General features: G+C 42.5%; 1 protein-coding gene across 2 annotated transcripts in view; it reads right to left on the bottom strand.

The window, feature by feature from the left end:
* The window catches only part of ADAMTS9 (ADAM metallopeptidase with thrombospondin type 1 motif 9), a 174,353-nt gene extending 150,052 nt beyond the window's left edge, over positions 1 to 24,301 (bottom strand). For both annotated transcript variants that reach the window (XM_081938876.1, XM_081938877.1), the window contains exons 1-3: positions 23,675 to 24,301; positions 22,078 to 22,490; positions 17,252 to 17,414 (exon numbers count right to left, since the gene is read on the bottom strand). In XM_081938876.1, the coding sequence (XP_081795002.1) occupies positions 17,252 to 17,414; positions 22,078 to 22,490; positions 23,675 to 23,792 (694 nt within the window). In that variant the 5' untranslated portion in view covers positions 23,793 to 24,301. The remainder of the gene's footprint in view (positions 1 to 17,251; positions 17,415 to 22,077; positions 22,491 to 23,674) is intronic.
* Between the last annotated feature and the right edge of the window lie 2,220 nt (positions 24,302 to 26,521).

The following is a 26,521-nucleotide window of genomic DNA, read 5'->3' as shown; positions in this document are numbered from 1 at the left end:
GGGAGGGTCTCCTATCTCCCACCAAATCTCACATGGGAGAGATGCTCAACTTCCCAATTTGGACAGATGCACTGGTAATTTTATCTCCGTGTCAGGAAAAAAAACACCCTGCATTCTATGTATCAACATTCAGCCCTGCTAAAGGGAAAATAACTAGCCATATACAACGGTTGAGCTTTCCAAATCTTTTCTTATTGTTTCTAATCCATGCTTTCTTAAGGAAGAAAGTTTTGACAGGAGAAAAGCTAGTGACTGGGGAAAATAAAAAGCTCACATTTTCAATCAGCTCTTTGAGAAGGATCATCCATTCTCCTTTATTTGTCCTCTGACACCGTTTAGCAACTCTTATGTTCTCACGGAAGGCAGGTGCCCAAGGCAGAGAGAATCCATTCAGAATCAGTTCCTGAAGGGGTTTTTCTGTATCAGCCATAGATACAGGTACCCTATTTCCCTGAAAATAAGACCTCCCCGGATAATAAGCCCAATCGGTCTTTTGAGCACATACACTAAAATAAGCCCTCCCCTAAAATATTTTAAGACCTGTGCAGTCAGTCCCCGCCATTTCCTGGGGGGAGGGGGAACATGTCACATGTGCCCCACATGCACCTGCCATCCACGCAGAATGGCCTTGCGAAGGCCGTTACCGCAAACCCTAGCTACTGCACCCCTTCTTTTAGTGGTGGCCACAAAAAGAGCAGCATGCCCAGAGATGCTAGGGCTGGCAAGAGTGTGTCAGAAACAAAGACAGAACTTCCGGCCCTCTCTGGATCAGCTGATCCGTGGGCCAAGCACCAAGGTTAAGGGGCTTCCTGCACCTCAAAAATAATGAGACCTCCCCAAAAATAAGGCCAAGCACTTATTTCGGGGGGGTGTCAAAAGAAAATAAGACCCTATCTTATTTTTGGGGAAACACGGTAATCCTATGACCACAATTGAGCCCAAAATTTCCATTGCTAAGCAAGGTTCTGCTCCATTTTACAATCTTTTTGCCTTTTGTTGTTAAGCAAATCACTGCAATTTTTAAGTGAATCACACAATCGTTATGTGGATTTAGATTCCTCATTGACTTTGCTTGATGGAAGCCAAATAGGAAGTTTAAAAATGTTGATTACAGGACCCTGAACAGTGCAATTTATAAATATACCCAAGTTCCCAAATGCCTGAATTTTGATCACATCACTGCAAGGGTTGTAAGTATGAAAAGGGTCATAAGTCACTTTTTTCAGTACTGGTTTAACTTCATATAGTCACTAAATGAATAGATGTAAATCAAAGACTACCTGTATCTTTGCAATTTTATTTTTAAGTCTGTGATGTAGGAACAATAGCATATGCTTATTATTAAGCAAGTTAAGCATGTGCCAATTCAATCTTGACTCAAATCATCCCGAATCATCACATCCATATAATCATAAATGTTGTGAAAAGAAAATATCAAAAAACAGATGATGTGAGATCCCCTTTGTTTATAGACGACTCTACATTATGTTATTGATTGACTGAGAGGTTATGCCACCATGAAATCCAACTCTTACTTCACTTCTGGTAGAACTAGTCCTAAAACATCCATACCAACAAAGATGTCTATTCATTTCAGCTTATCTCTAAATGCTTCCATTATAGAGAGTTTTCATTATTTCAAAGGTCCTTTTGATTACAGCTAATGAAAGCTGCTAACATTAAAGATAGTGGAAACTTATTCCATATTGCTATTACCTCACCTTGCCTCCAGCCCTCCCCAAAACTCTAGGTAGATAATACAATACTGTAATGCAGGCTAAGGTAATTCAACTTTTGCTCATTCTGCTAATGTATTTCAACTCAGACTTAATGGGGTCACTCACAGACTCTCCCATTTCTATTGCTTAATGCACAGTTTTTGAGAACCAAAGACTATTCATTCCCAACACGACCTCCAAAACTGAGAGTGCAAAGCTGGGAACAGATCTCAATATTATTGCTACAGAAACTTCCACATACTTCAATCTCTCAAAAAGCCATTTGAAATCACTCCACAATATTCTTCATTTCTGTTAATCTTGCAATTGCTGCTTATCTTCTAGTCCAGTTGGTCAACAGATGAGAAAACACACACACATACACCATTCAGTTTAGAAGTGACATGAAGCTGCCACTCCGACACTCAAGCACAAATGAACCAAATTGGCCGCGTGCAGTACACTCTCCCTCACAATTTTCATATACTGTATTTCTTTGTTTGTTGATTTGACAAACAAAACAACAGTCTGGAAGCTTTCTATATTGGGAAGCTGTGAGCGAACAAGTGGATCGTAAAAAAATGTATAGGGAAGCATTTAAATTCTCAATTCCATTGAAAAGCTGCAATGAGTTGTGAAAGTGAAATGTAAACAGGCTAGCAATTTTGCAAATGGGTGCTTTCCCCAAACAATTATGACCCAGACAACATGCTGCTACCATGGTATGGAGAAAAAGATAGACTTCTAAGTATATAGGAGGCACAATCTATGGCAAGGAGTAAGGAAAGAGAGTAATGATTGGCTTAAGCTCAGGGACTGCCTACAAGAACTGCAAAACTCCTGTCTATAAAAGATTGCCCACCCTGCTCTTGCCCATGGATTGACATTCAATTTAATTTTGTTTCTGTATTGTTTATCACAATCCTGCATGCTGTTTACCTTTTAGAAAGAAAGCAATGTGCATAAGTGAGCTGTCAGCCTCTCTGTGTGTATATAGATCTAAATTAGTCAAACCACATCTGATGCAAGTATATAAGAATCTGATTTATACTTCACGTAGGAGAGAGAGAGAGGGAGAGAGAGAGAGAGAGATCAAGTACGAGGTGATTTCTTCATGCGTTTAAGCTTCAAAGAGTTGTGGTGTGCATTGAAGCGAGGGGACAAAGGACCTCAGACAAAAGCCTTTAACACTTCTGTCACCCACACTTCACCTGACCAGTCACTGTTGAAAGGGGAAGAAAGATGTTGGCGTCAGGTCCCCTGTAGGGCCCCAGAAACTGGCTAAGAACAACTCCGCTACCATGGCAGGAATCGGCGGAAGGCCTTTTCTTCCCTGATTGTAATCCCCTTTTGGCTCTTCTCAAGAAAAGGGAAATCTGATCGCTTTCCTACTCACAAATGAGATGAGTAATGCGGGGTCACTAGAGCTCTGGGCCTCGGGTGAACATTTCACCTCGATCAGGAATCCCCGGCCTCAGCAAAGGGCCGAGGCGTGCAGGCAGCCACACCAAGCATACCGGGGCTCAGCTTTCAACCGTGTTCCCAATCTATGAGAAATCACCTTATCAGTCGCTGCAGAGACCAAAGCAGATGCGGCTCTCCCTAACCGCCCCCGAAGACCAAAGAAAGGTCAACAGGAAAATGTTGCGCAGGGAAGAGGAGGCCCCTGGCATGACATATTTGAAAAAATATAAAGGTGAAACCAAGAACAAAACAAAGGAAGCCATGCAAGGAAAGGCCAAATCCCAAGTTGAAAATCATTCAGGAAGCTGAAGAAGAAAGGACCAGAAACAGTTCATTAAAAAGGACACCTCCTGAATGCAACACGTAGGGAGAAGGAAAGAAAGACTGTGTACAGGCTCACAGGTAGGGAGAAATAAATCTAGCGGTAGAAAATAGAAGGAAACTGCAATTGTGTGATCTAACCCACGTTTAATTGGAAATAAGCCTCCTATGCACAATGCAACTTATTCCTGTATATAGGAATTGCATTCCTAGTTTTACAGAAATATATTCAAGTAAAATCCAACCATTCACTGATTTATATAGACTTACGACCACAATTGAGCCCAGAATTTCTGTTGTTAAGTGAGACAGTTAAGGGAATTTTTGCCCCATTTTACAACCTTGCCATAGTTATTAAGTGAATCCCTGCAGCAGTTAAGTTAGCAACACGGCTGTTAAGTGAATCTGGCTTCCCCATTCACTTTGCTTGTCAGAAGGTTGCAGAAGGTGACGGTGTGACCCCTGGAAAATGCAACTGTCATAAATATGAACCAGTTGCCAAGTGTCCGAATTTTGATCACGTGATCATGGGGATGCTGAAACGGTCACAAGGTGAAAAACGGTCATAAGTCACTTTTTTTCGGCGCTGTTGTAACTTTGAATGGTCTCTAAATGAACTGCTGTAAGTTGAGGTAGAATCTGTAATTCTATCATCCCCTTGTACAGTTTATTATCCCCTAATTTTCTTACCAATGTGCCATTCGGCTGTGTGCATGAAAGTTACTGATAATGGAATTACAAAATATTATGAAGCAGAACAAAAGGTATGATTACACCACTTTTGCTTATTAATTTTTTGAAGTTCTATTAGAAATACTTACAGACCTGCCTTACAAACCTTTCTCCCTATACTCTCCTATTACTTTCACTCCTAGAATTGGCTACTGGCTAATGTAGTAAACTGGATTGGAATTCCGTTTGGAAAACACCAGATCATCCTTAAACCTAAGAATATTTAATTAAAAACAATACACACATGATTTTGCTATTTCTTAGTCAGCTGCTTGACAATGCAAAGTCCTGTTGTTGTGCACATACTTATCCATGGAGAAATCAGGTTTAGAGCAAAACCACAGAATTCAATGGAACCTATTATCTAAGATAACCTGACCCGTGAATTCAAAGAGTTTCCTTTAAGCGTGATTGATTGAAGCCATCTTCTGGTATATCCTGTAGGAAAATATGTGAGGAACTATTAAACTAGACTAGAAGAGGATGTGAAATGAACATCCTGTGTTTCATAGTGCTAGGACTTGGGATCATTCTATCTCTAGCAATAAAAGTCTAATTCTTGACCTTTTAACTATTCTCCCTTTCTTTATCATGAAGCAAATCTTAATTCCTCTCTCGGTATCCTACCTCAACAACTCAGGAAAGACTCAGCTCCTAAAATCTGCTATGAGAAATTTCCTTTCTTTATTAAAGTTATTTTTAAGTTCCCAATCCCTTCCTTCTCCTGGCTGTCCCCTTCACTTCCCCTCCCTACAATAACTGGAAATGTTTAGATCAGAGTTATTTGAAGCTCAGATCTGAAAGACCCACTCAACAGGGATGCTGGCATAAAGAATTACAATTGGCACCGATCTGAGCTTATGACTAGAAGACTCTACTGGTAGCTACATTCAGTTCTGTGCTGTTGCAACCAGATCTTAACACATCAGAACTACCAGTGTGCAATATTTATTGTTGACAAGCTCCAAGGCTGCAGGCACAATGAACTTAAAAAGAACAGAAACATCAACTGCATCTTCTGTAGTTGGCAATTCAGATTGATCTATTACAGTCAAAACAAGATTTAAATTCCAAGATCTACTATGTGCATGCTAACAACAGTAGTTCAATCACAAAAGATACATTTTGCCGCCAGAAGCACCTACAGCCAATGCCCAATTTCTCCAGACTGGGGTGGCAAAGGATACTGTCTGAACTTGGCTAACACCAGAGAGCTATGTGGGATAATTAAGGCTAAAACTAACTGTCCTTTCAACTGAGGGCAAATTCCCCTGCATTTATAAGTTGCATTGTCTTCAATATATGCTGCTAGCTGGATACCAGTGCTTCTCTACGAAACTGGGTTTGATAAATTGTCACGTAAAGTCCGCAGACACATGAGTCATGCGCTGGCCCCGCCTATGCCCGGTCTAGCAAGGGGGAGGGGGAGTAGAACATCTAACTCCTTAGCATTGACGTATGTTAATATAATACTGTATAACACATGTTAATATAATACTGTATAAGGAATACTGATGATGTGATGGTCATTTTCAAAAATCTTTTCTTAGCAATCCCCCAGAAGCCAAGAGGAACATACAGGCCAAATTTCAAGTTTGTAGGCTTTACCGTTCTGGAGATTTCGTGATGAGTGAGTGGTACTTGGCCTTTATATATATATATAGATAGATTTAATCTTGTGGGCTGAAATCCTGTGATCAATGGAAAGTTCTGTGGCCACATGAAGTTCTCACAAGAGGATACTTCTCTGATGCATAATTGAGACACACACATCCCTTTGATTGATATGAACCTGAAGGCAGGAGATCACTCACATCCTGATGTGATGCAGGCAAGATATGCTGTGTGTTTCCCATCTGTTCTCTCTATGTTCCTTTCACCCATTTTTCCCCGTCTGCCGTGTGACACACCTAGACCCTCTAAGGACTTGACCTGGAAACAGGAAGTGTTCTATTAAGCCAAACGGGAGACAAGAGGAAAGTGGGGAGGCAGGAAGTAAGCAGCCTCTGCTCTAATGGGTGGAAATGTGACTTTGAAATAGGGCCAAAAGTTACATGTGAGTCATGGGAAATTCATCAGGTAAGATGTTCTTTCTTAGCTTAAAAGAAATGGGGATTGATATAAATTATGTTCCCTTTCATTTTAAAAACTATTATCCTTCAGTTTCCCTTACCTGACCTGACTTTGGAATCTGCACATAGTATTTTCTAGATCTGTCTAGATCTGAACATTTCTCTCTTAGATTAACCAATACAGGTAGTCCTCAACTTACAACAGTTCGTTTAGTTTCCACGGTACTGAACAGTGACTTACAACCGTTTTTCACACTTATGACAGTTGCAGCAACCTCATGTGATCAAAATTCACAGATTTTTCTGGATAAACATTTAAATTGAACAGCGGGGACAGAGAATTAATCGATACAGAACATTTCAGTCCCCAACAATCTAAAATCCATAGGGTTATCAGTGCATGTAACATAGATGTTTGTGCGGGTAAGATTATCACTCCTGGTGTCAAGCAAAACCAAGCATTTAAAAGTGAGTTCCATACCATGTGCATGAATCATACAAGTGGCAAGAAAATAGGGGCAGTCAGGCATAACACAGGTTATGTAGACAGTAAACACAGGGGCAATCAAAATGGATTCAAATGTCTATACAACAATGCACAGAGAATGAGGACTGAACAGGGTGCATTAGAAATTCAAGTAAATGAGGGCAGATGCGATATTGTTGCCATTACAGAAACTTGGTGGGATGAAACCCACAAATGGAACATACAGCTAGAAGGATTTAAAGGATTTAAATTATTTTTTAAAAAATAGGCCAAATAAAAGAGGAAGTTCCCAAAAGAAACCAGCATGGCTGCATAAAGAACTATCTGACAAATTGAAAGACAAAAAAGGTAAGTATAAAAAGCGGAAGGAGGGGGACATAACTAAGGCAGAATATCAGCAAATAGCCCGAGCCTGTAAAGATGAAGTAAGGAAAGCTAAGGCTCACAATGAAGAAAGGCTTGCCACAAAAGTAAAAAAATAACAAAAAAAAGCTTCTTCCAACATGTTAAAAACAAGAAAAAGGTTAAGGAAACAATTGGTCCATTGCTGGGAGAAAGTGACAAAAAAGTGACAAGCAACAGGGAGAAAGCAGAACTATTTAACTCATCTTTTGTATCTGCCTTTACACAAAGGTTTAAAACAGTCCAACCTATCAAAAACAGCACCACAAAAATCAGATTAGGAACACAAATTGAAATAGGGAAGAAAATGGTAAGTGAGCACCTATCTACCCTAGATGAGTTGAAATCACCAGGATGGATTACACCCCAGGGTTCTGAAGGAACTGGCAGATGAGACCTCAGAGCCACTGAACTATATCTTTCAGAGATCCTGGAGCACCGGGGAACTGCCAGAGGACTGGAAAAGAGCTGATGTAGTTCCCATCTTCAAAAAAGGGAAAAAAATAGATGCAGGAAACTATAGACCTATCAGCCTGACCTCAATACCAGGGAAGATTCTGGAAAAGATAATCAAGCAACGAATTAGCAAACACCTAGAAGTAAACAAAGTAATAGCCAAAAGCCAACATGGGTTTGTCAAAAACAGATCATGCCAGACTAATCTTATTGCATTTTTTGACAAGGTGACAAAATTAGTGGACCAGAGGAATGCCTTCGATATAGTTTACTTGGACTTCAGTAAGGCTTTTGATAAGGTAGACCATAACCTACTACTAGATAAAGTAGAAGAATGTGGGTTAGACAGCATCACCACCAAATGGATTCGTAACTGGCTGACCAACCGCACTCAACAGGTAGTTCTCAATGGAACTGCATCTACATGGAGGGAAGTATGCAGTGGAGTACCCCAAGGCTCTGTTTTAGGCCCAGTACTCTTCAACATCTTCATCAATGATTTGGATGAGGGAATAAATGGGGAACTCATCAAATTTGCAGATGACACCAAGCTGGCAGGAATAGCCAACACTCTAGAATATAGGCTTAAGATATAGAAGGATCTTGACAAACTTGAACATTGGGCACTATCTAATAAAATCAATGGTGAAAAGAGTAAGGTTCTACATTTAGGCAAGAAAAATGAAATGCACAGGTACAGTATAGGTGGTACCTTGCTCAATAGTAGTAACTGTGAGAGGGATCTTGGAGTCCTAGTGAACAACCATTTAAATATGAGCCAGCAGTGTGCAGCAGCAGCTGCCAAAAAAGCCAACACAGTTCTAGGCTACATCAACAGAGGGATAGAATCAAGATCACGTGAAGTGTTAATAATACTTTATAATGCCTTGGTAAGGCCACACTTGGAATACTGCATTCAGTTCTGGTCGCCACGATGTAAAAAAGATGTGGAGACTCTAGAAAGAGTGCGGAGAAGAGCAACAAAGATGATTAGGGGACTGGAGACTAAAACATATGAAGAACGGTTGCAGGAACTGGGTATGTCTAGTTTAATGAAAAGAAGGACTAGGGGAGACATGATAGCAGTGTTCCAATATCTCAGGGGTTGCCACAACGAAGAGGAAGTCAAACTATTCTCCAAGGCACCTAAGGGTAGAACAAGAAACAATGGGTGGAAACTAATCAAGGAGAGAAGCAACTTAGAACTGAGGAGAAATTTCCTGACAGTTAGAACAATTAATCAGTGGAATAGCTTGCCTCCAGAAGTTGTGAATGCCCCAACACTGGGAGTCTTTAAGAAGATGTTGGATGGCCATTTGTCTGAAACGGTATAGGGTTTCCTGCCTAGGTAGGGGGTTGAACTAGAAGACCTCCAAGGTCCCTTCCAACTCTGCTATTGTATTGTATTGTATTGTATTGTATTGTATTGTATTGTATTGTATTGTATTGTATTGTAAATTCCAACACTTGGCAACTGGTTCCTATTTATGACAATTGCAATGTCCCGGGGTCATGGGATCACCTTTTGTGACCTTCTGACAATCAAAGTCAATGGGGAAGCCAGATTCACTTAACCAAACACGTTACTAATTTATCAACTGCAGTGATTCACTTAACCACTGTGGCAAAAAGGTTGTAAAACAGGGCAAACCTCACTGAACAACTGTTTCGCTTAGCAACATAAATTTTGGGCTCAATTGTGGTTTTAAGTTGAGGTCTACCCGTATTTATTCCAGTAAAGGAATGAAGAATAGTAAAGAAATTAAAGGCATGAGGTAAGCAAGAGAAAAGGAACCTAGCTAAAGCACCACTGCTTATACCTCTCCATATCTATCCTTGCAATCCACCTGTGCATCATCTCATCCATACACCTGTTCATTTATCACCTTTAAACTTTTCACCTCCCTTTCTGAGGATCTCAGCTTCACATAACCCTAACTTTCCCTTCCTCTCCACCCATTCACTGTTTCTTCGTCTTCCGGGCTTCATTCATTCTGTTTGATCAAGCCACCACAATGTTCTTCATTTGTGTTGGGTTTCTCATTTGTGTATTCAATCTACATTCACTCAGCATCCATTCATTCCTGTCTCTTCCCAATTCTTCCCAATTCTGACTGCATTCCAACTTACTTTTGTATTCCTCCTGGCATTCTCAACTATAACACATAACAAAGTGAGCCAAAGCATGTTGTTATACTGTATGTAGCCATTCAGCTCCTTTTGAGAAATATTCATTTTTCACAATAGACCACGCCATATCCACTACCTTTCTACTAGCGTAGGCACGTCTTAGAATTTATGTATTCCCGCCCATAAATATTTTAAACAATTAACAGCATCCTTAGTGTCAAACCATTCGAGGTTCTGTTTATTCTCTCCTCTGCACAGAGTTGCGGTGCATTTCTCACTGTCCTCTCACTGTTCTACTCTTCTACTATTTTAATCAAAATTAATTTAATTAAATAGGAATTTAATCAGAATTAAGAGCTGTGATGGTGCAGTGGTTAGAATGCAGTATTGCAGGCAAACTCTGCCCCACTGCCAGGATTTCAATCCCGACCAATTAAAAGTTGACTCAGCCTTCCATCCTTCCGAGGACCCAGATTGTCGGGGTCAATATGCTGACTTTGTAAATTGCTTAGAGAGGGCTGTAAAGCACTACATAAAAAATTCCCTTCTCAACCTATCGGTGGTCTGGGTCTTCCTCAAACTTGGATCTTCTTCAAAAGGCCTGGGAGTTTGAGCCTTCTGAGCAATATCTTCGTTCTTCCTAGCACTGCAACGCTTTTGGACAGAGAGCTTTAATGCTGTTCCTGGGAATTGTACTGAGCCACATTCCCAGTTTAGGATTCCCAGCCCCAAGAGCTCCTACCACCACTGGAACCACTTTGACCTTTATTTTCCACATCCTATTTCATCTTTGAGACCCTGGTACTTCTCCAGCTTCTCATATTCTTTCTTCCTGATATGTCTGTCACTTGACATTACTATTTCTATCACCACTGTTGTCTTCTGCTTTGTATCTGTTACCATGATGCCTGTGATTGATTAGCTATTACCTGGATCGGGAAGTCCCCAAAGATCTTAGCACTATGACTCTTTATGACTTTCTATAGAACTTCCCCTCTGGTCCTGGAAGAGTCTAGCCTATACACGGTGCAGATGTTCCTGCCCACAATGGCCAGCTACTTGTGCTTTTCTGTGTATCCTGTTCCTGCCTACATCTTGCAATCTGTCACTCTATGTTGGACTGTCTCTGCACTTCGGATCCTGTGTAGTGTGGTAGAACCCTGCTACCATGGACCTGGTGTTTAGTATCTGCTCTTGTACTACTATGAACAGTGCCTCGGTGCTTTTAGTCCAGTCCTTTCCAACTACTGGCAAAGGTGAGGTAAAGGTTCCCCTCGCACATACAGTATGTGCTAGTCGTTCCTGACTCTAGGGGGCAGTGCTCATCTCTGTTTCAAAGCTGAAGAGCCAGCTGTCCAAAGACGTCTCCGTGGTCATGTGGCTGGCATGACTACTGGTAGGAGATGGATATATCCTCTGTGGATGAGGTGAAGCCCCAACCTTCTGTTTTCCCGGAAAAATATAAAGACCAGGCTCTGCCAATTAGTGTGGATATCTAAGAATAAGAGGGAATCTTGGAGATGGCTGGCAGCTTGAAGCTATTCCTACTGTTTGTTAATTTTTAGCCATTAGATTCTTTTTAATCTTTCAACTCTACTTTTACCTTATAAGGTTTAACTTTGTTCCTAACTCTGTTTTTAATCTGTATTTGTGTTTATATTCTTTTATTAAAGGGACGCGGTGGCTCAGTGGCTAAGATGCTGAGATTGTCTATCAGAAGGTTGGCAGCACAAAGTCGAATCCCTAACACTGCTTAACGGAATGAGCTCCCGTTACTTGTCCCAGCTTCAGCCAACCTAGCAGTTCGAAAGCATGTAAAAATGCAAGTAGAAAAATAGGAACCACCTTTGGTGGGAAGGTCACAGCGTTCCATGCGCCTTTGCCATTATGCTGGCCACATGACCACAGAGATGTCTTCGGACAGTGCTGTCTCTTCAGCTTTGAAACGGAGATGAGTACCGCCCCTAGAGTCAGGAACGACTAGCACATATGTTCGAGGGGAACCTTTACCTTTAACTATTGTTTTATTATGTCATAAGTAAACCACTTGGTCACTTAGGTGAAATAGGCAGTGTAGAAATTTAATAAACAAAATGTATATGTACAATGTACATATATGTGTAAGTGTACTGTAGATGTACATGTACATGTAGATAGATAGTAAATTTAGCACATTTTTGATATCCAATTTCTTCCTAGACAATTTTAGGTGTGGGCTGCTTTTTCTTTACCTACTCTTACTCTGTCTGAGGAGAGAGATTTTGCTTTAGCAATTCATTCAATAGTGAAGAGGGTAGAGAGATGGTAATGAGTGGTATTTTTGAACCTATTCAATTACAACATGGGCAAAGAATATGAATGTCCTTCTTGGCACCATACAGTCAACCTTCCAGGGGTCTGTAGCCTGCCAAGCTACCCACACTTCAATTAAAGCACAAGGAAAGACATAAGGTGGGAACCTCTCCAGTAATGGTATCACTTAGTGCATTTCTGCCCTTGAGAAATTGTTGGATGGTTTCCCATCTGCTGAAATCAGCATCTACTCAATTTTCCTGCTCTTAAATGTGATGGAGAATTTGTATCTTACTCTAGAATTTTTTTCCCCCTCCTGTGAGGCAGGTTTCCCATTAGCAGTTTTTATAACCTATTTTGAACTGTAAAAGGTAAGAAGAAAATCTCTTAGAATACCATTTAGAAAAAGTCAGTATTTTTTGTCATCCCCCAGGAAATAAAGAATAAAGGAAGTACCTTCCAGAGAATTAGGGTAATGTCTTCCTTAGAAGGAAGGAAATGACCACATAAATTATTTTTACATTTAGGAAATATTTAAAAGCGAATAGTATGTGAGAAACCTTTTATTTCTCATGAAACTGTATTCAACTCTTGGCCAACAAGACTTTAGCTGAACTATTATGAATGAGTCTTTAAAGTAGTTCTGCATTTGCAATGTTCTTCTTTAATTAGAATCTATCCAACCATCCATCCATCCATCCATCCATCCATCCATCCATCCATCCATCCATCCATCCATCTATCTATCTATCTATCTATCTATCTGCCAAGTACCACTCACTCATCACATAATCTCCAGAACCGTAAAGCCTACAAACTTGAAATTTGGCACTATGTTCCTCTTGGCTTCTAGGTGCTCACTAAGAAAGTATTTTTTGAAATGACTATCAGATCATTAGTATTTTTATACAGTAATTAACACGCTCTGATGCTAAGCAGTTCTACTCCCCACCTGAAAAGAACTCTGTTCCAACTGCCATTTGCCTTATATTAAAACACCCTGATGCTAAGGAGTTAGATATGCTACTCCCCTGCCCCACCTGAAAAGAACTCTGTTCCAACTGCCAGTTGCCTCACATTCCGGTATCTCAATTCAAACTGGCAGACGTTCCACTCCTTCACTCAGGAGCGCCCTGGGGCTCCTTATAGAACTAAATGTTGGTATGTCACCAAAATCTCTACGCCTTCCACCTATGGAACTGCTTCAGGACTCAAGGTGGCAGGAGTGATATTCCCTTATGTGTTTCAGTCACCGACCACCACTGAGCCAACGGATTGTGAACCGAATTTCTCCTGCATAGACCAATCACATAGTTTTGTCACAAAGCACGGGTATCCAGCTACTAATAGAATAACAGAGTTGGAAAGGACCTTGGAGATCTTCAAGTCCAACCCCTACTTAGGCAGGAAACCCTATACCACTTCAGACAAATGGCTGTCCAATATCCTCTTAAAAACCTCCAGTGTTGAAGCATTCACAACTTCTGAAGCAAGTTGTTCCACCAATTAACTGTTCTAACTGTCAGGAAATTTCTTCTTAATTCTAGGTGGCTTCTCTCCTTGATTAGTTTCCATTAGTTAATCAATCTTTGCTGGTAAGAAGCCATGTGCAAAACATAACTTGTTCTGGGGCTGCTGTAAACACAAAGTGTCTTCCTGGAAGCTTCTAAATGACAATGAGATTATTTCTTTGTCTTGGGTTGGCTGGCATCTGTGACTGATGAAGTCACCCTACACAAAAGGGCATCAGCAAGGAAGTCACAGTGATGAAGCTGACAAAAGCCACTGCTCCTCCCCTCTGCCCTGTGCTTTTGGAGCAAGCCACTCTCCGACAGAAAGGTCAAAGAAGAGGACCTCATGGTCTGTAGGTATTGTGCCTCCCAGATATCTTTAAGGCCAGCAGTGACCAGCACACCAGTCTCTGCTCTGACGATGACTGAGAAACTGAATAATGAAGCCTGGTTCTTCTCAAGAAGTAAGCAACCTTTGATGTGATCCAAGTAAATATTCAATCAAGTAGAGAAAATCAAGCAATACCATTAAAAAGAAAGAAAGAAAGAAAGAAAGAAAGAAAGAAAGAAAGAAAGAAAGAAAGAAAGAAAGAAAGAAAGATGGCCCTAATCTCCCCCCCCCCTTTCTCTCTGTTCGAAGTGACAATGAAAGACTTGAAAAGGGGGAAAAAAGTAAGACAGAGAAGAAAAATGTCTGAACAGTTTGCTGGGATCCTTCCAACTACCTTTGCCTTGTTGAGGTCTGGGATCTGTTGCTCCAATCTTCCAAGGGTTGCTGATGAATTGTGCCAGATTCCATGTTTCTTTCCAACTGTTCTGAATCTCCTGTATCTGATCTCAAAGGAGGGAGCAGATTCAGCTGGAAGAGAGAAACCAGAATGGCATAGTCCAGCAGCAACCCTTGGAAGAGCCATATAAGCCTTGTGAGAGGTACCATCCTCTCTCCTGTGTGCTCTGTCCTCTTACATGATTTAATAGGATGAAATTGTTACATCTCTGCACGATGGTTCCTGGTTGCATTAATACTTCTATCAGTGGTGGGATTCGGCCAGTTCGCACCTATTTGGTTGTTAACTTTCTAAGCAGTTTGGAGAACCGGTTGTTGAAGAAATCTCATTTTGGTTTTTTCCACTTTACAAGGCTAATCCTGTAAGGAAGGCAGGAAGGAAACATTCTGGTGTTGTTTCTAGCCTAATCTTTATTGCCCTGCTTACAGAAACTGCCTCTCCGGTTAACCCTTATTACATTGTAACAGCTAAAATGAAGCACCCATCGACGTGGGTGACATTGAGTTGGCCACGCCCACACAGTCACATGACCACTGAGCCACAACTACCCAGCTGGTCATTAGGGCAGAGAACCGGTTGTTGAATTATTTGAATCCCGCCACTGCTTCTACTCATCCCTTCCCATTACACACCTGGAAAGTTCCTACTTGGGAAAGGCTGATTAAATATTATCTACATTATCTGTACAGCTCAATACCTATGGCTGCCCAATCCTTTGGACTGCATTTGAAAGATGTGCTTCAGAAGGTGCAGCAATGCGGATGCCATCCAGTCTGTGACTGATTCAAGCAGTCGTATCCTCTTCCAGAAGCTGCACAATCCTGGAAACAATCAAGCTTCCTTCAATGAATCACAGCCAGGTGTGATGCTCATGTTCCAAAGCACATCTTCCAAACTTAGTCCTATTGCAAGTCTCCCTCATTTTCTATGTATCCTTATATACCGAATGCCAGTGCACTTGCTTAGAATATGAAATATGGAACGGAAACCCTTGAGCTCACCGTTTTTATAGCTGCCATAAAATCCTGCTCCCCTCTCTCCAACATGAGGAAATTAACCATATACTTTATAGGTAGCAATTACTCGAGACAGCATGTAGGGCACTTTCACCAAATTTGAAGTGTGGTTTATTATTTACTAATTTTAAATCAAGATTACAAAAATACATTCTAAATATTATTTATACAGGTCTAATGTTCGTTAGCACTTACTAAGCCTCCAGCTTTCTTTTTCTCAGAATGATGAAAGAAGCCATGACAACTATACTGCCAAATTACGCTATTTACCACCTCTGATTGAACCAGAGGTGGGTTTAACATAATTTTTACCACCGATTTGCCGCACACCAAAAATGTGAGTGCGGGTGTGCGCATGCTTGGTTCGCTCTCACGCGCGCCTTCTGCACATGTGCGCGGCCTTCCACGCATGTGCTTTGCCCGTGCACACAGCTTCTTAGAAAATGCGGCAAAATAGGACAGCATAGCGCCGGGACGGGTGGGCCCACAGGTCACCACTACCGGTTCGCCCAAGCCAGTCTGAACCGGCTGAATATCACCACTGGATTGCACCCTTCCTCTCACATCATTTGAATTTTACCATGCTGTACATAGTCACATATTATTCATATCACGTATTATTTCTATTTTATTAACAAGATGCAATTACAACTAGAGTATGGTTTTAGCGGTCAGCATTAATTTGGAACCCAAATGTTTCATCTGGATTTTTAAAAATATTTTACAGGTTGATACAATAAGTAGTAATCTTACATATTAGTCTTCTAATCAATAAACACAGCTGATGCAGCCTTCATAGTTTTATTTATTTTAGTCTAATGAATAAAGAAATCAATCACTTTTAAGTTGCATAAATCCCATAACTTTGTTCTGTTTCTTAGCTCTGATTTTGAGGGGAGGGAATCTGATATTGTTCCTTATGTCTACTGTCAGGAAGGCCTCGCCCGAAGATGTCTCAAGCAGGACACATTTGGTGATGGACAGAGAGTGGAAGGAACTCTGGATGGCAGCTAAAGTTTTCTCTGTTTTGACCACATTCTCAATCAATTTATAGAAATTGAATAAATGAACACATAAATTAGGAAACAAAATGATATCAACTCAGAATTCTGGGGTGTAACCACAAATCAGTTGGAGAAAGTTTTCCTCTCTTTCTTGAGGTACTACAAAGTGAACACCATATTATATTTCTCATAGAAGGAAACTAAGGCCTCATTTCCAGATTCAACCATAATGAAATATAGATAGTCCTTGACTTACAATCATTTGTTTAGTGATCACTCGAAGTTACAAAAGCAATGAAAAAAGTGACTTTTTAAACCCCTTTTTAACCCTTATGACCGTTGCAACATCCCCATGGTCACATGATCCAAATTCAGACGCTCAGCAACTGGCTCATATTTATGACCGTTGCAGTGTCCTGGGGACATGTGATCATCTTCTGTGACCTTCTGACAAGCTAAGTCAATGGTGTTAAAAGTCGTGTTACTTACTTAACACCTGCAGTGGTTCACTTAATAACTGCGGCAAGAAAGGTCATAAAACAGGATGAAACTCACTTAAATGTCTCACTTAGCAACATAAATTGTGGATGTAAGTGGAGGACTACCTATAAAAAGAATATAAGCCACATGTAATGAGAGATGAAAGCGGCTGAGCTTCACCCCAGGAGATCTCTATTAGCACTGGCATCAATTCTGGTTTACTATTTTTAGAGTAAAGAAACATCCCATACAATCAGTTCTTCATGCTGGATCTTAGTTCTCAGGAACAGAATAGTATTGTAGTATAATAAATAAGTTATTAGTAAGTTATTTTACCAATTCAGATCAAAGGCCTGAGAAAATATAAACAGAAAGTACCTGAAATGTCACAGGTCTGCTTGTTCCTTGGTGAGAATGTTGGTGATACACTGTGTCGGTAGACAATATGTGGCTTTTTATGCTGTTCTTCATATTCTTGTTGATCAGGTGGTATGAGCGGCTCTACAAAGTATTCTCCATCATGAGACCTAAATGTGCCTAACTGAGAAGGAATGAACAATAAATGAAGCCACCAAAGTTTAACAGAGATTTATAAATCTTCTGCTGAGAACTGTAGCTGTTTCTCAGACTCACAAGGTAATTTTTCCTGGTTTTGCTTTCTATGTTTGATCATTCCTAAGCTTCCTGCATGTCAGCTCTTTTTGGGGCCAAAGTAAAGGCTACGCTCCAAAAAAAAAAAAAAAAAAAAAGGGGATGAAGCCACAAAATTACTTTTAATTCCTCTTGAAAATTAAATCAAGTACCTTCAAGTTGATATAATTGCTCCCATATGTGTAATCATTTTCCCCTTGGATGACAACAAAATTATAATTTGATAGGCTACTTCAGGAAGGCTCTCACACTTGCCTAACCAAGTAGAAAACATGGCTAGCTGTGGTTTCTTGAACGTACACTCAGTTGCCAACCTGAGTTGACCTTTACTTAAAACAGGTTGCAGTGGTTGGTCACCTTTGGATGTGCAAGTTTGGTTAGTACTTGCACTGGAGACTTCCAGAGAGCTATAATATCCACCTGGGAAGTTGACGATGTCAACTGGAAGAATGCAATGGCAAACCACTTTTTTACTGCTGGAATGTTAGCTCAATGGCTCTGTCCATGAAGTCACCAGCAACCAAGCACAATTTGAAGGAGACATAAAGTTTTTTAATGTCAGCTTGCCTTCCAGACACTGCCACAATCCCACAGTTACTGCAGCCAACTCACCATGGCCAACTCACCACGGCCAACTCACCACGGCCAACTCACCACGGCCAACTCACCACGGCCATCTCACCATGGCCAACTTACCACAGCCAACTCACCATGGCCAACTCACCATGGCCAACTTACCACGGCCAACTCACCATGGCCAACTCACCATGGCCAACTCACCACGGCCAACTCACCATGGCCAACTCACCATGGCCAACTCACCATGGCCAACTTACCACGGCCAACTCACCATGGCCAACTCACCACGGCCAACTCACCATGGCCAACTTACCACGGCCAACTCACCATGGCCAACTCACCACGGCCAACTCACCATGGCCAACTCACCATGGCCAACTCACCATGGCCAACTTACCACGGCCAACTCACCATGGCCAACTCACCACGGCCAACTCACCATGGCCAACTTACCACGGCCAACTCACCATGGCCAACTTACCACGACCAACTCACCATGGCCAACTTACCACGGCCAACTCACCATGGCCAACTTACCACAGCCAACTCACCATGGCCAACTTACCACGGCCAACTCACCATGGCCAACTCACCACGGCCAACTCACCATGGCCAACTTACCACAGCCAACTCACCATGGCCAACTTACCACAGCCAACTCACCATGGCCAACTTACCACGGCCAACTCACCATGGCCAACTCACCACGGCCAACTCACCATGGCCAACTTACCACGGCCAACTCACCATGGCCAACTTACCACGGCCAACTCACCATGGCCAACTTACCACGGCCAACTCACCATGGCCAACTCACCACGGCCAACTCACCATGGCCAACTTACCACGGCCAACTCACCATGGCCAACTTACCACGGCCAACTCACCATGGCCAACTTACCACAGCCAACTCACCATGGCCAACTTACCACGGCCAACTCACCATGGCCAACTCACCACGGCCAACTCACCATGGCCAACTTACCACAGCCAACTCACCATGGCCAACTTACCACAGCCAACTCACCATGGCCAACTTACCACAGCCAACTCACCATGGCCAACTCGCCACGGCCAACTCACCATGGCCAACTCATTATCTCACTGCAGGACAAGTCACTATGGTCAACTCATCACACAAAACTTGCTGTGAGACAATTCAACCTTTCAATTTAATTATTTAAAGTAATTACAAAATTATTGTAATTTTTGTCATTCACATTTCATGCTGTCCCTCCTTTTTTTGCATCCTTTCTTTAATGATTCCATTCCACTATTTCTTTGATATTAGTGTAACTCTTGTCCTATGGCGAATTGTCCCATGGCCAGTTGGCCATGTAGAGTTATCCCATAGTGAGTTGACTGTGGCATGTTGGCTGCAATAAGTTCGGTGTGGCAAGTTGTTGTAGACCCACAATACCCTACATTATGGTCAATAAATCTGGGGCATACTATTTGGAGAATGGTTGGCATAATTTATGAAAACCGCCTCCCAAATTGGTTTCTCATCCAATGTCTTGGAAAGGAGTTTGGTCTAGTGGTTAAAGCACCAGGTGGGAAACCAGGAGATTGTGAGTTCTAGTTCTACCTTACCCATGAAAGCTGGCAAGGTGACACTGGGCCATTCACTCTCTCTTAGCCCAACCCACCTCCATAGGGTTGTTGTGGGGAAAATAGGAGCAGGAATGAGTATACTATATGTTCACCACCTTGAATTATAAAAAATCTCCAGGTTAATTTTCACTTTTCAAATTTATTTTTCTCTTATATTAAGTGAAAATTAACCTAGAGACCTAAGGTGAGGCGGTATAATTGTAATTGACGCCTTCACATCTTTCACCAGGCCAGTATCTCACAAACACAAGTTCAGGACTGTATTAACAAAAAAAATGCAGACTATGGGGGAAAGGGATGGTTTTACTTTACAGATATTGGGAGCTCTCTCCTTCCAAGAGTTTCCTTGATACAATAAGAGAAGTCTTTAAAAAAAACACCTGCTCCTTCTATTCTAATAAAAAATTGAAAAAAATCCACTGTGTCTTCCTACACAAAATGCAGAAACACTGCTCTAAACATCCTATAAATGCAAGAAGGCATTGTTTGCCACTGTACACACTAAAGGCAGATGCTATAACGCAGTGTCTTACCTCCCCCACATTCCATGGGTTACTTCCAAGTTTGGGGGAGGACTCCTCCTGTCGTAATTTGTTTTGGACCTATCTCTGGACAACCTTCTCTTCTTTCTACCTTAAGTCTCCATAAAAGAGCCTGGCCTCCGGCCTCCCTTAAGGTTGATCTTCCCTGAAAGCAAATGCCAAATCCTGCAGTGCCTTATCTACCAGGAAGTGGGTGTGAACTGTTTCCCTCTTCAGCTTCAACCCTGCTTGCAATCCTTGCCTGGAGGGCTGGAAAAACACACTCCCACCAGCCCTGCTGGTTCCCTTGGGAGAATGCTGGGGCGGTATCGGCCCTCCTCCTTCTCCTCTGCCCCACCCGCCAAGCGTCAGAACATCACAATAACAACAACAAGCCCAGAAAGTGACCACCACGGTACAAACTGGAGGAACTCAAGATGGTTTGGGGGCAATGGTGTTGGTGAATGGGGGCTTCCCATTCCTGCAACCCCTTCCTGTTTGATGCAGGGCACTGCCAACTGGACAGTCCGGCCTGGCTGGTAAGTATAGCTAAACTCAGTGGCTTGCATCCTTTTTTTAGAATACCGAAGAAGGAAAGAAAAGCTTAGCTCCCTCACCCACCCACCCAAACCCAAGTATATTTGCAGAACAGATCTTGAAAATCTATTAGAGGAAACCAAATCCCTACTTCTTCACCTCTCAGAGCAGAGAGCTACCAAACTATGATTCCACCCTCCCCCCCCCCAGCTCCACAACAAACTTTGAGCTGCTTAGAGCGTAAGTTTTCAAGCGGAACGGGAGTAAAATCAAATTACTGATTTGGTGCTTTGAAAGCCTCTCCTTTACTCTCCCCTCAACTGCTTCACTTCTAAACCGTTTCACTGTTCCAAGGGTGGTGGGAATGGCTCCTGTCAGTCCAAACGTATTGCATGCTGACAATTCCTTGCCTTTTTCAGTCCATTAAAAACGGGAGCGACTGGCTCTTAGCATTGGCACTCCAAGCTGCCTGGAGTAAACTTTCGTCCCTAGGGGGAGCGAGGGAGAAGGAATCAATTACGCAGTTTCTGTTTGCCTTCCCTCCACCTTAAATGTCTCTCGGGGGCCTCCAAGTGCCACCCTTGTTTGCCTTGGTTCAGACTCAAATGCTCCTCACCAACCCACTCAGCGGCCCCTTCTTCCCAAAAAGCCACCTGGGGTAAACCCCACCTCCCTTGCTTTCACTCCCCTGGCAAACACCAGTGTCTCCTTGATGTTAAGATGTTGAAAGTCTTCAGGGACACAGCTGTTGCCAAGTGCACAAAGCAAGGCTCCCAAAATACCTGTCGGGGATGACCCTTAAGAGAGAAAGTATAGAAATGGTTCAGGACTACTGCATGTTGTTGGCACCTCCCAGGACTTCCCTCCCGTCTTCTCCCCCCTCCCATCAATCAAACTGAGAGCTGCTTAAAAGCAAAGCCTTTGATTCTTGAGGTTTTGCCATATACTCCAGTAATGATTTTTTAAGTTTCCTGCCACTAGATACAAGGTATTTATAATCTAAAAGAAAGAAAGTGGCTAGGCAGGGGTTAGGAAGGAACTGGGAAAAGAAAGGCACCCTGTTGTAGTGTTGATCAGCACAACTTTGAAGAAAGTTTTGCTGTGCTTTTAAGTTTTGTTGCAATCAAAACCAAGAAAGCCGTGGAGAAGACAAGAAAGAAAAAGGGTTTTAACACAGCATTCTGTGCTTCCCACTCTCCTAGCAAGACCCAAAGCTGGGAATTGAGATCTTTTCTTAAGAAGCTGTTGGTTTTCCATCCTGTAAACAAAACTCTGGATTCAGCAGGAGAATTATACACTTACCATCCCAGAACACAGGCTTATGACTGCTGTATGTTGGGGCTCCGTATTGACATGTCCTTTATAGAAACAGTGCTTAATATCACTTTCCTCCTCGGTGTAAAAGTTTGTTTGGTTAACCTCGGGTTGTCCAAGGAAGCTGACCGTGAAAAGAGGGGCAATAAATCCCGAATGGGCCGTGAGGTTGAAAACGAAGTGCTGCCCAAAGGCTTGCAGTCTATAATGCACTTGGGTGGTACTGAAAGAAGAGGAGGCGATGGGAGAAGAGGGAGCATCCAGAATCGAAGGCTGAGCTTCTGAATGAAGGCTTCGTTTCTTTCTCTGAAAGTGCACCTTTGTAGGCAACGGTTCTCCAAGCTCATTCACACGGGTCGGGATCACAATCTCGTACTCTCTCAGCGTCTCCAGCAGTTTGGCTGTGAAAAGTTGACATAGGTGCCCATGAATGGATATGGGGTGTGGGAGCGCGCACGCATGCGCAAACTATTTAGCAATACTTTTTTTTTTACAGCGCTGGTCCAACAGGGAGATGAATTTAGCCAGTTAGGAAGAAATAGTCTTGTTGGAACCGATTAAAAAGCCCTTCTAAAACTTTATCAGCCAAATCAAACACCTTCCTTTACCCACTCAACTCAGTTCCGCAACATTCCTAAAGTTGTGCAAAGTCCCATAGGTGAAAAGCTGGCAACTTAGAAAGCGGCAGCAAAGGATGCTGAATTCATTTTTAGCCTTTATGTAACCAAGCTAAACGCTGCAAACAGCACACGCAGTCAGCAGCATTTGTAGCATAAAAAGAAACTCAGTTAGGACCTTCAAATACTACTTCCAAATTACAGGTGGGAACACAATAGTTGTCCACCATTAATATTAATACTATTAATATATAAACTCATCATATAGGAAATAGGTATTTAAAAAGAAAAGCTTTGCAAGAAGCTTCTCATACTCTCAGAGAATACTGTCCCCAATAAGAGTTTTAAACTGTGCCCTTTGGCAATAATAATAATAATAATAATAATAATAATAATAATAATAATAATAATAATAATAATAATAATAATAATAATAATAATGATGATGATGATGAATAAGAAGAATAAGAATAAGAATAATAAAAACACCTTGTTAGCTTTAATACAAAAGGCCAAAATATCAAGAGAGAGAGATATTCTTGCAGTTATGCATGGTGAACGGGTGAGATTTTTTTTCTATCTGTCTCTCTCTCTTCCCCCCCCCTCTCTTCCCTTTCGGGGTGGCAAGAGGACACTTGGTGACTCCCTGATCGGTGCTTTCTAGGACATGCACGAAAAGAGCCACCATGAATAAAATTAGCATACATTTGTAGGCGGAGCTGCTGGTCGACTGGAGAGACAGAACTTCAACGGGCTGAACGCCGCTTTCTGAGCTTTTGCCCCTTTTTTCCTCCCCTGCGGCAGTGTTAGAGGGAGGGGGGTAAAGAGAGGCGGGGGGGGAGAAGAAAAAAGAAAAGAAAACACAACCTGACCTCACACAAAGTAACGCCAAAGCCGCTGGCTCTCTTTTCCGACAACTCCGCGTTCTGCCCTTGCGACCTCTCTTCAGTTCCTGCCAAGCATCTTACCTTGTCGGAGATGCCTCCCTTGCTTTCTGGCTGCTGCTGCTGCTGCTGCGCCGGCTCTATTCAAGAAGTCTTGCAGGAGTAGCGTGCTTAATCCTACCGCCCATAACACCAGCTGCATGGTGGTTTGTGCCGCTTGGTTGCAGCGATCGAGATTTCCACCCCCCCTTGGCACCCCTCCCCGAAGTCCTCCCTTCTAGTTGCTTGGGGAGGGGGGGCGGAGAGGGGAGGAGAGGTGGTTTATTGTCAAAACTCCCGAGGTCTTTGCTCCCCTCCTCCTCCTCCTCCTCCCCCCACACCGCCTTCCCCGACTTCACTTTTATTAAACTTGAGGATGGCGCTCATCTAATTGGGGTTCTCGGGATTCGGCTGTGGCGAGAACTGTCCGCCCTGGAGCCAGTCGATCGAGAGGAGAAAAAGGAGTCGAGCTCGCCGGGAGAGGATAAACACCAGCATCGTGCTTTTAGCGAGAGGGGCTGGGTGGAGGGGACGGAGGAGAGAGAGAGAGAGAGAGGAAAAAATCAGCCCCACTAAGCTGCGGCTCCCCTTCTTCGCCCTCCGCCTCCTCCCCCCCGTTTCTCCGCCGCACTTCAGGGTCCTTGGAAAGTCTTAGGATTCCCGTGGAGGCGGGATCCGAGAGTTCCCGCCTCCCGGGAAGGAGGGGACAAAAGGCGGGAGAAGGTGGGGAAGGCAAGCGCTCCTGCCTCTCGCTTGCCGCTCGGCCGGAGGGATTGCTGCTTGATGGCGCGGAGGCCGCGGAGTTTTGGGGCTTGGGAAGTTCATGCCTGCTTTCGGTGGGGGGTGGGGGTGGGGGCAAAGCCAAGCCGCCTCAGCGTCCCTTCTCCCTCTTAAAAATCTCCCTCCAGGAGGGGATCCTTTTCCACTTAACGTCCACTTCCCTGGCAGGGAAGGCGCCGTCCCGAAAGGACAGCGCGTCACTTTTTTTTTTAGAACTCCCCAAAGGAATCGTAGCGGTGGTCCCCTTCGCTTTTCCCTTTAGGATTTTGCCTCCCGAAACCTCCCTAGTTTGTCCTTTGAATCGCCTTTAAACTTAGGCGCTGATCGGCCAAACTTGCCTCAATTTATCTTCCCGCTTGGTAAAAATTAACCCGGGACCATGGAGCATCTTAGTTATATTTTCTGGAAAGTGCGGGGTTTTCTCCCCTCTTTCTTTCAGAGACATAAAAAGGAAAATGGATCACCAGCAAGGGGGATTAAAGGAAAAACCCTGTCGGTGCTTTTCTTAAGAAATAATTTAATACACTTCCCCCTCCCCCTTTTGAAGTTTTACTTGTATTATTTTAGCACTCTTAATCAGGGTAATTTAAGACGGGGGTGGATTTTTCTGCAGGTTTATTTAGGCATGAACTATTGGGGGGGGGGTAGAAATAGTAACTTTTACTGGTGCTACCTTTTTTTATTTGTATGTTGTACTTGGATATAGGCTTCATTGAATTTAGTGTCAACTTTTCAGGAAAAAAAAATGTAGGGCTGACCGTATGGCATGCCAGAATCAGTGCAACTGAATATATTGGGCAGGTAAACACACTTATTGACAAAAATAATTGGGAATGTATTTCTAGACGCATCAGAAATAGTATTCTCTTTGCCTCTCCTATACCCACATTGATACCCACACTCTAAACCAAGGTTATACAGATACATGAAAATATTGATTTTTCTAGATAACTGATACCCTCATGTAGACAAAAAAGTGAACTTTACTGCTTGAAATGTGAGATAGTTATGTATAAAGTTGGAGGCCACAATCAGCAATACAAGAAAGTTACTCAGAGAAAACATAAGATGCGGTTGGAATAGCCCAATAGCAATGCACCACCTTCTAATAAATTATAATAAAGCCAGGATGAGAACAGCTTACATGTTCATCTGCACTATTAAAAAAACTTTTAATGTACTAATATATAGAACAAAGCCACCAACACATCTCTGGTTTAAATGAACTAATAATCCTCTTTCCATTGTTCTTTTGAAAGACTGCTGTATAAGTAGAAGCCAATCTGGTCTTGCAGAAGGTATTTAGGCCTATGTATATGTGGATACCTCTACATAGGCAGTCTGCCCATACCCATGAAGAAGTGGCCATCTAGTCCCCCTTAAATCCTAAGGACCAGAGAGAATGGCCTGTGCCCAGTGGCGTGGTAGGGAGGAATGACTTCACTAGCCAGTAGGAGTTGGGCAGATCCCAGTCCCTGATCATGCCACTGCCAGCATTTCAACAAGACATCAATTGTCTATACTGCAAGGTTTTGTGTCGGGAGAAGAAGGGGGAAAAGCTCTGTAATACCAAAGAACTAAAGACTATTCAGTGTCTCTCTGCAGTAGGTTAGGGATGAGACAGAGGCAATGTCAGGGGCACAGCTCTCATAAAACTGCTTACCGAGGTGTTTTTGTGCTACACTAAGTAGGATCAGTCCTTGGTTAACCATAACAATTCCTATAAAATAAATGCCAGCAGTGTAAACATTAAAATGATGACATCCGTCTCTGCTGCATTAAAGTTACAATGAAGTAATTACGGGACTTGCTTCATTTGCAAATAAACATGGTGCAAACTTGCCTGGACAACATCTCTTTTTTTTTTCTATGTTTCATGATGCGTCTCATCTTTAACCCATGAGCACGGCGGGCTTGAGCTGTCCTTAGCTGCACTGGAGTTAAAGTAATGTTTGTCATTTTATCCTGATGCTGTCCAGGGGTAAGCTGAAGACATGGAAAATCTGATAATTGTTACCTATCACCTTGGAGGCACCTGAGCTGACTGGGATCAGCAGCAATAGAGCTATCACTTGGGGGCTGACAATTAGGAAAAGTGAATTTAACAGGAGT

The sequence above is a fragment of the Natrix helvetica genome, assembly GCF_964273705.1.
Source record: "Natrix helvetica genome assembly, chromosome: 1".
Classification (NCBI taxonomy): domain Eukaryota; kingdom Metazoa; phylum Chordata; class Lepidosauria; order Squamata; family Natricidae; genus Natrix; species Natrix helvetica.
This window is presented reverse-complemented; position numbering and strand designations above follow the sequence as displayed.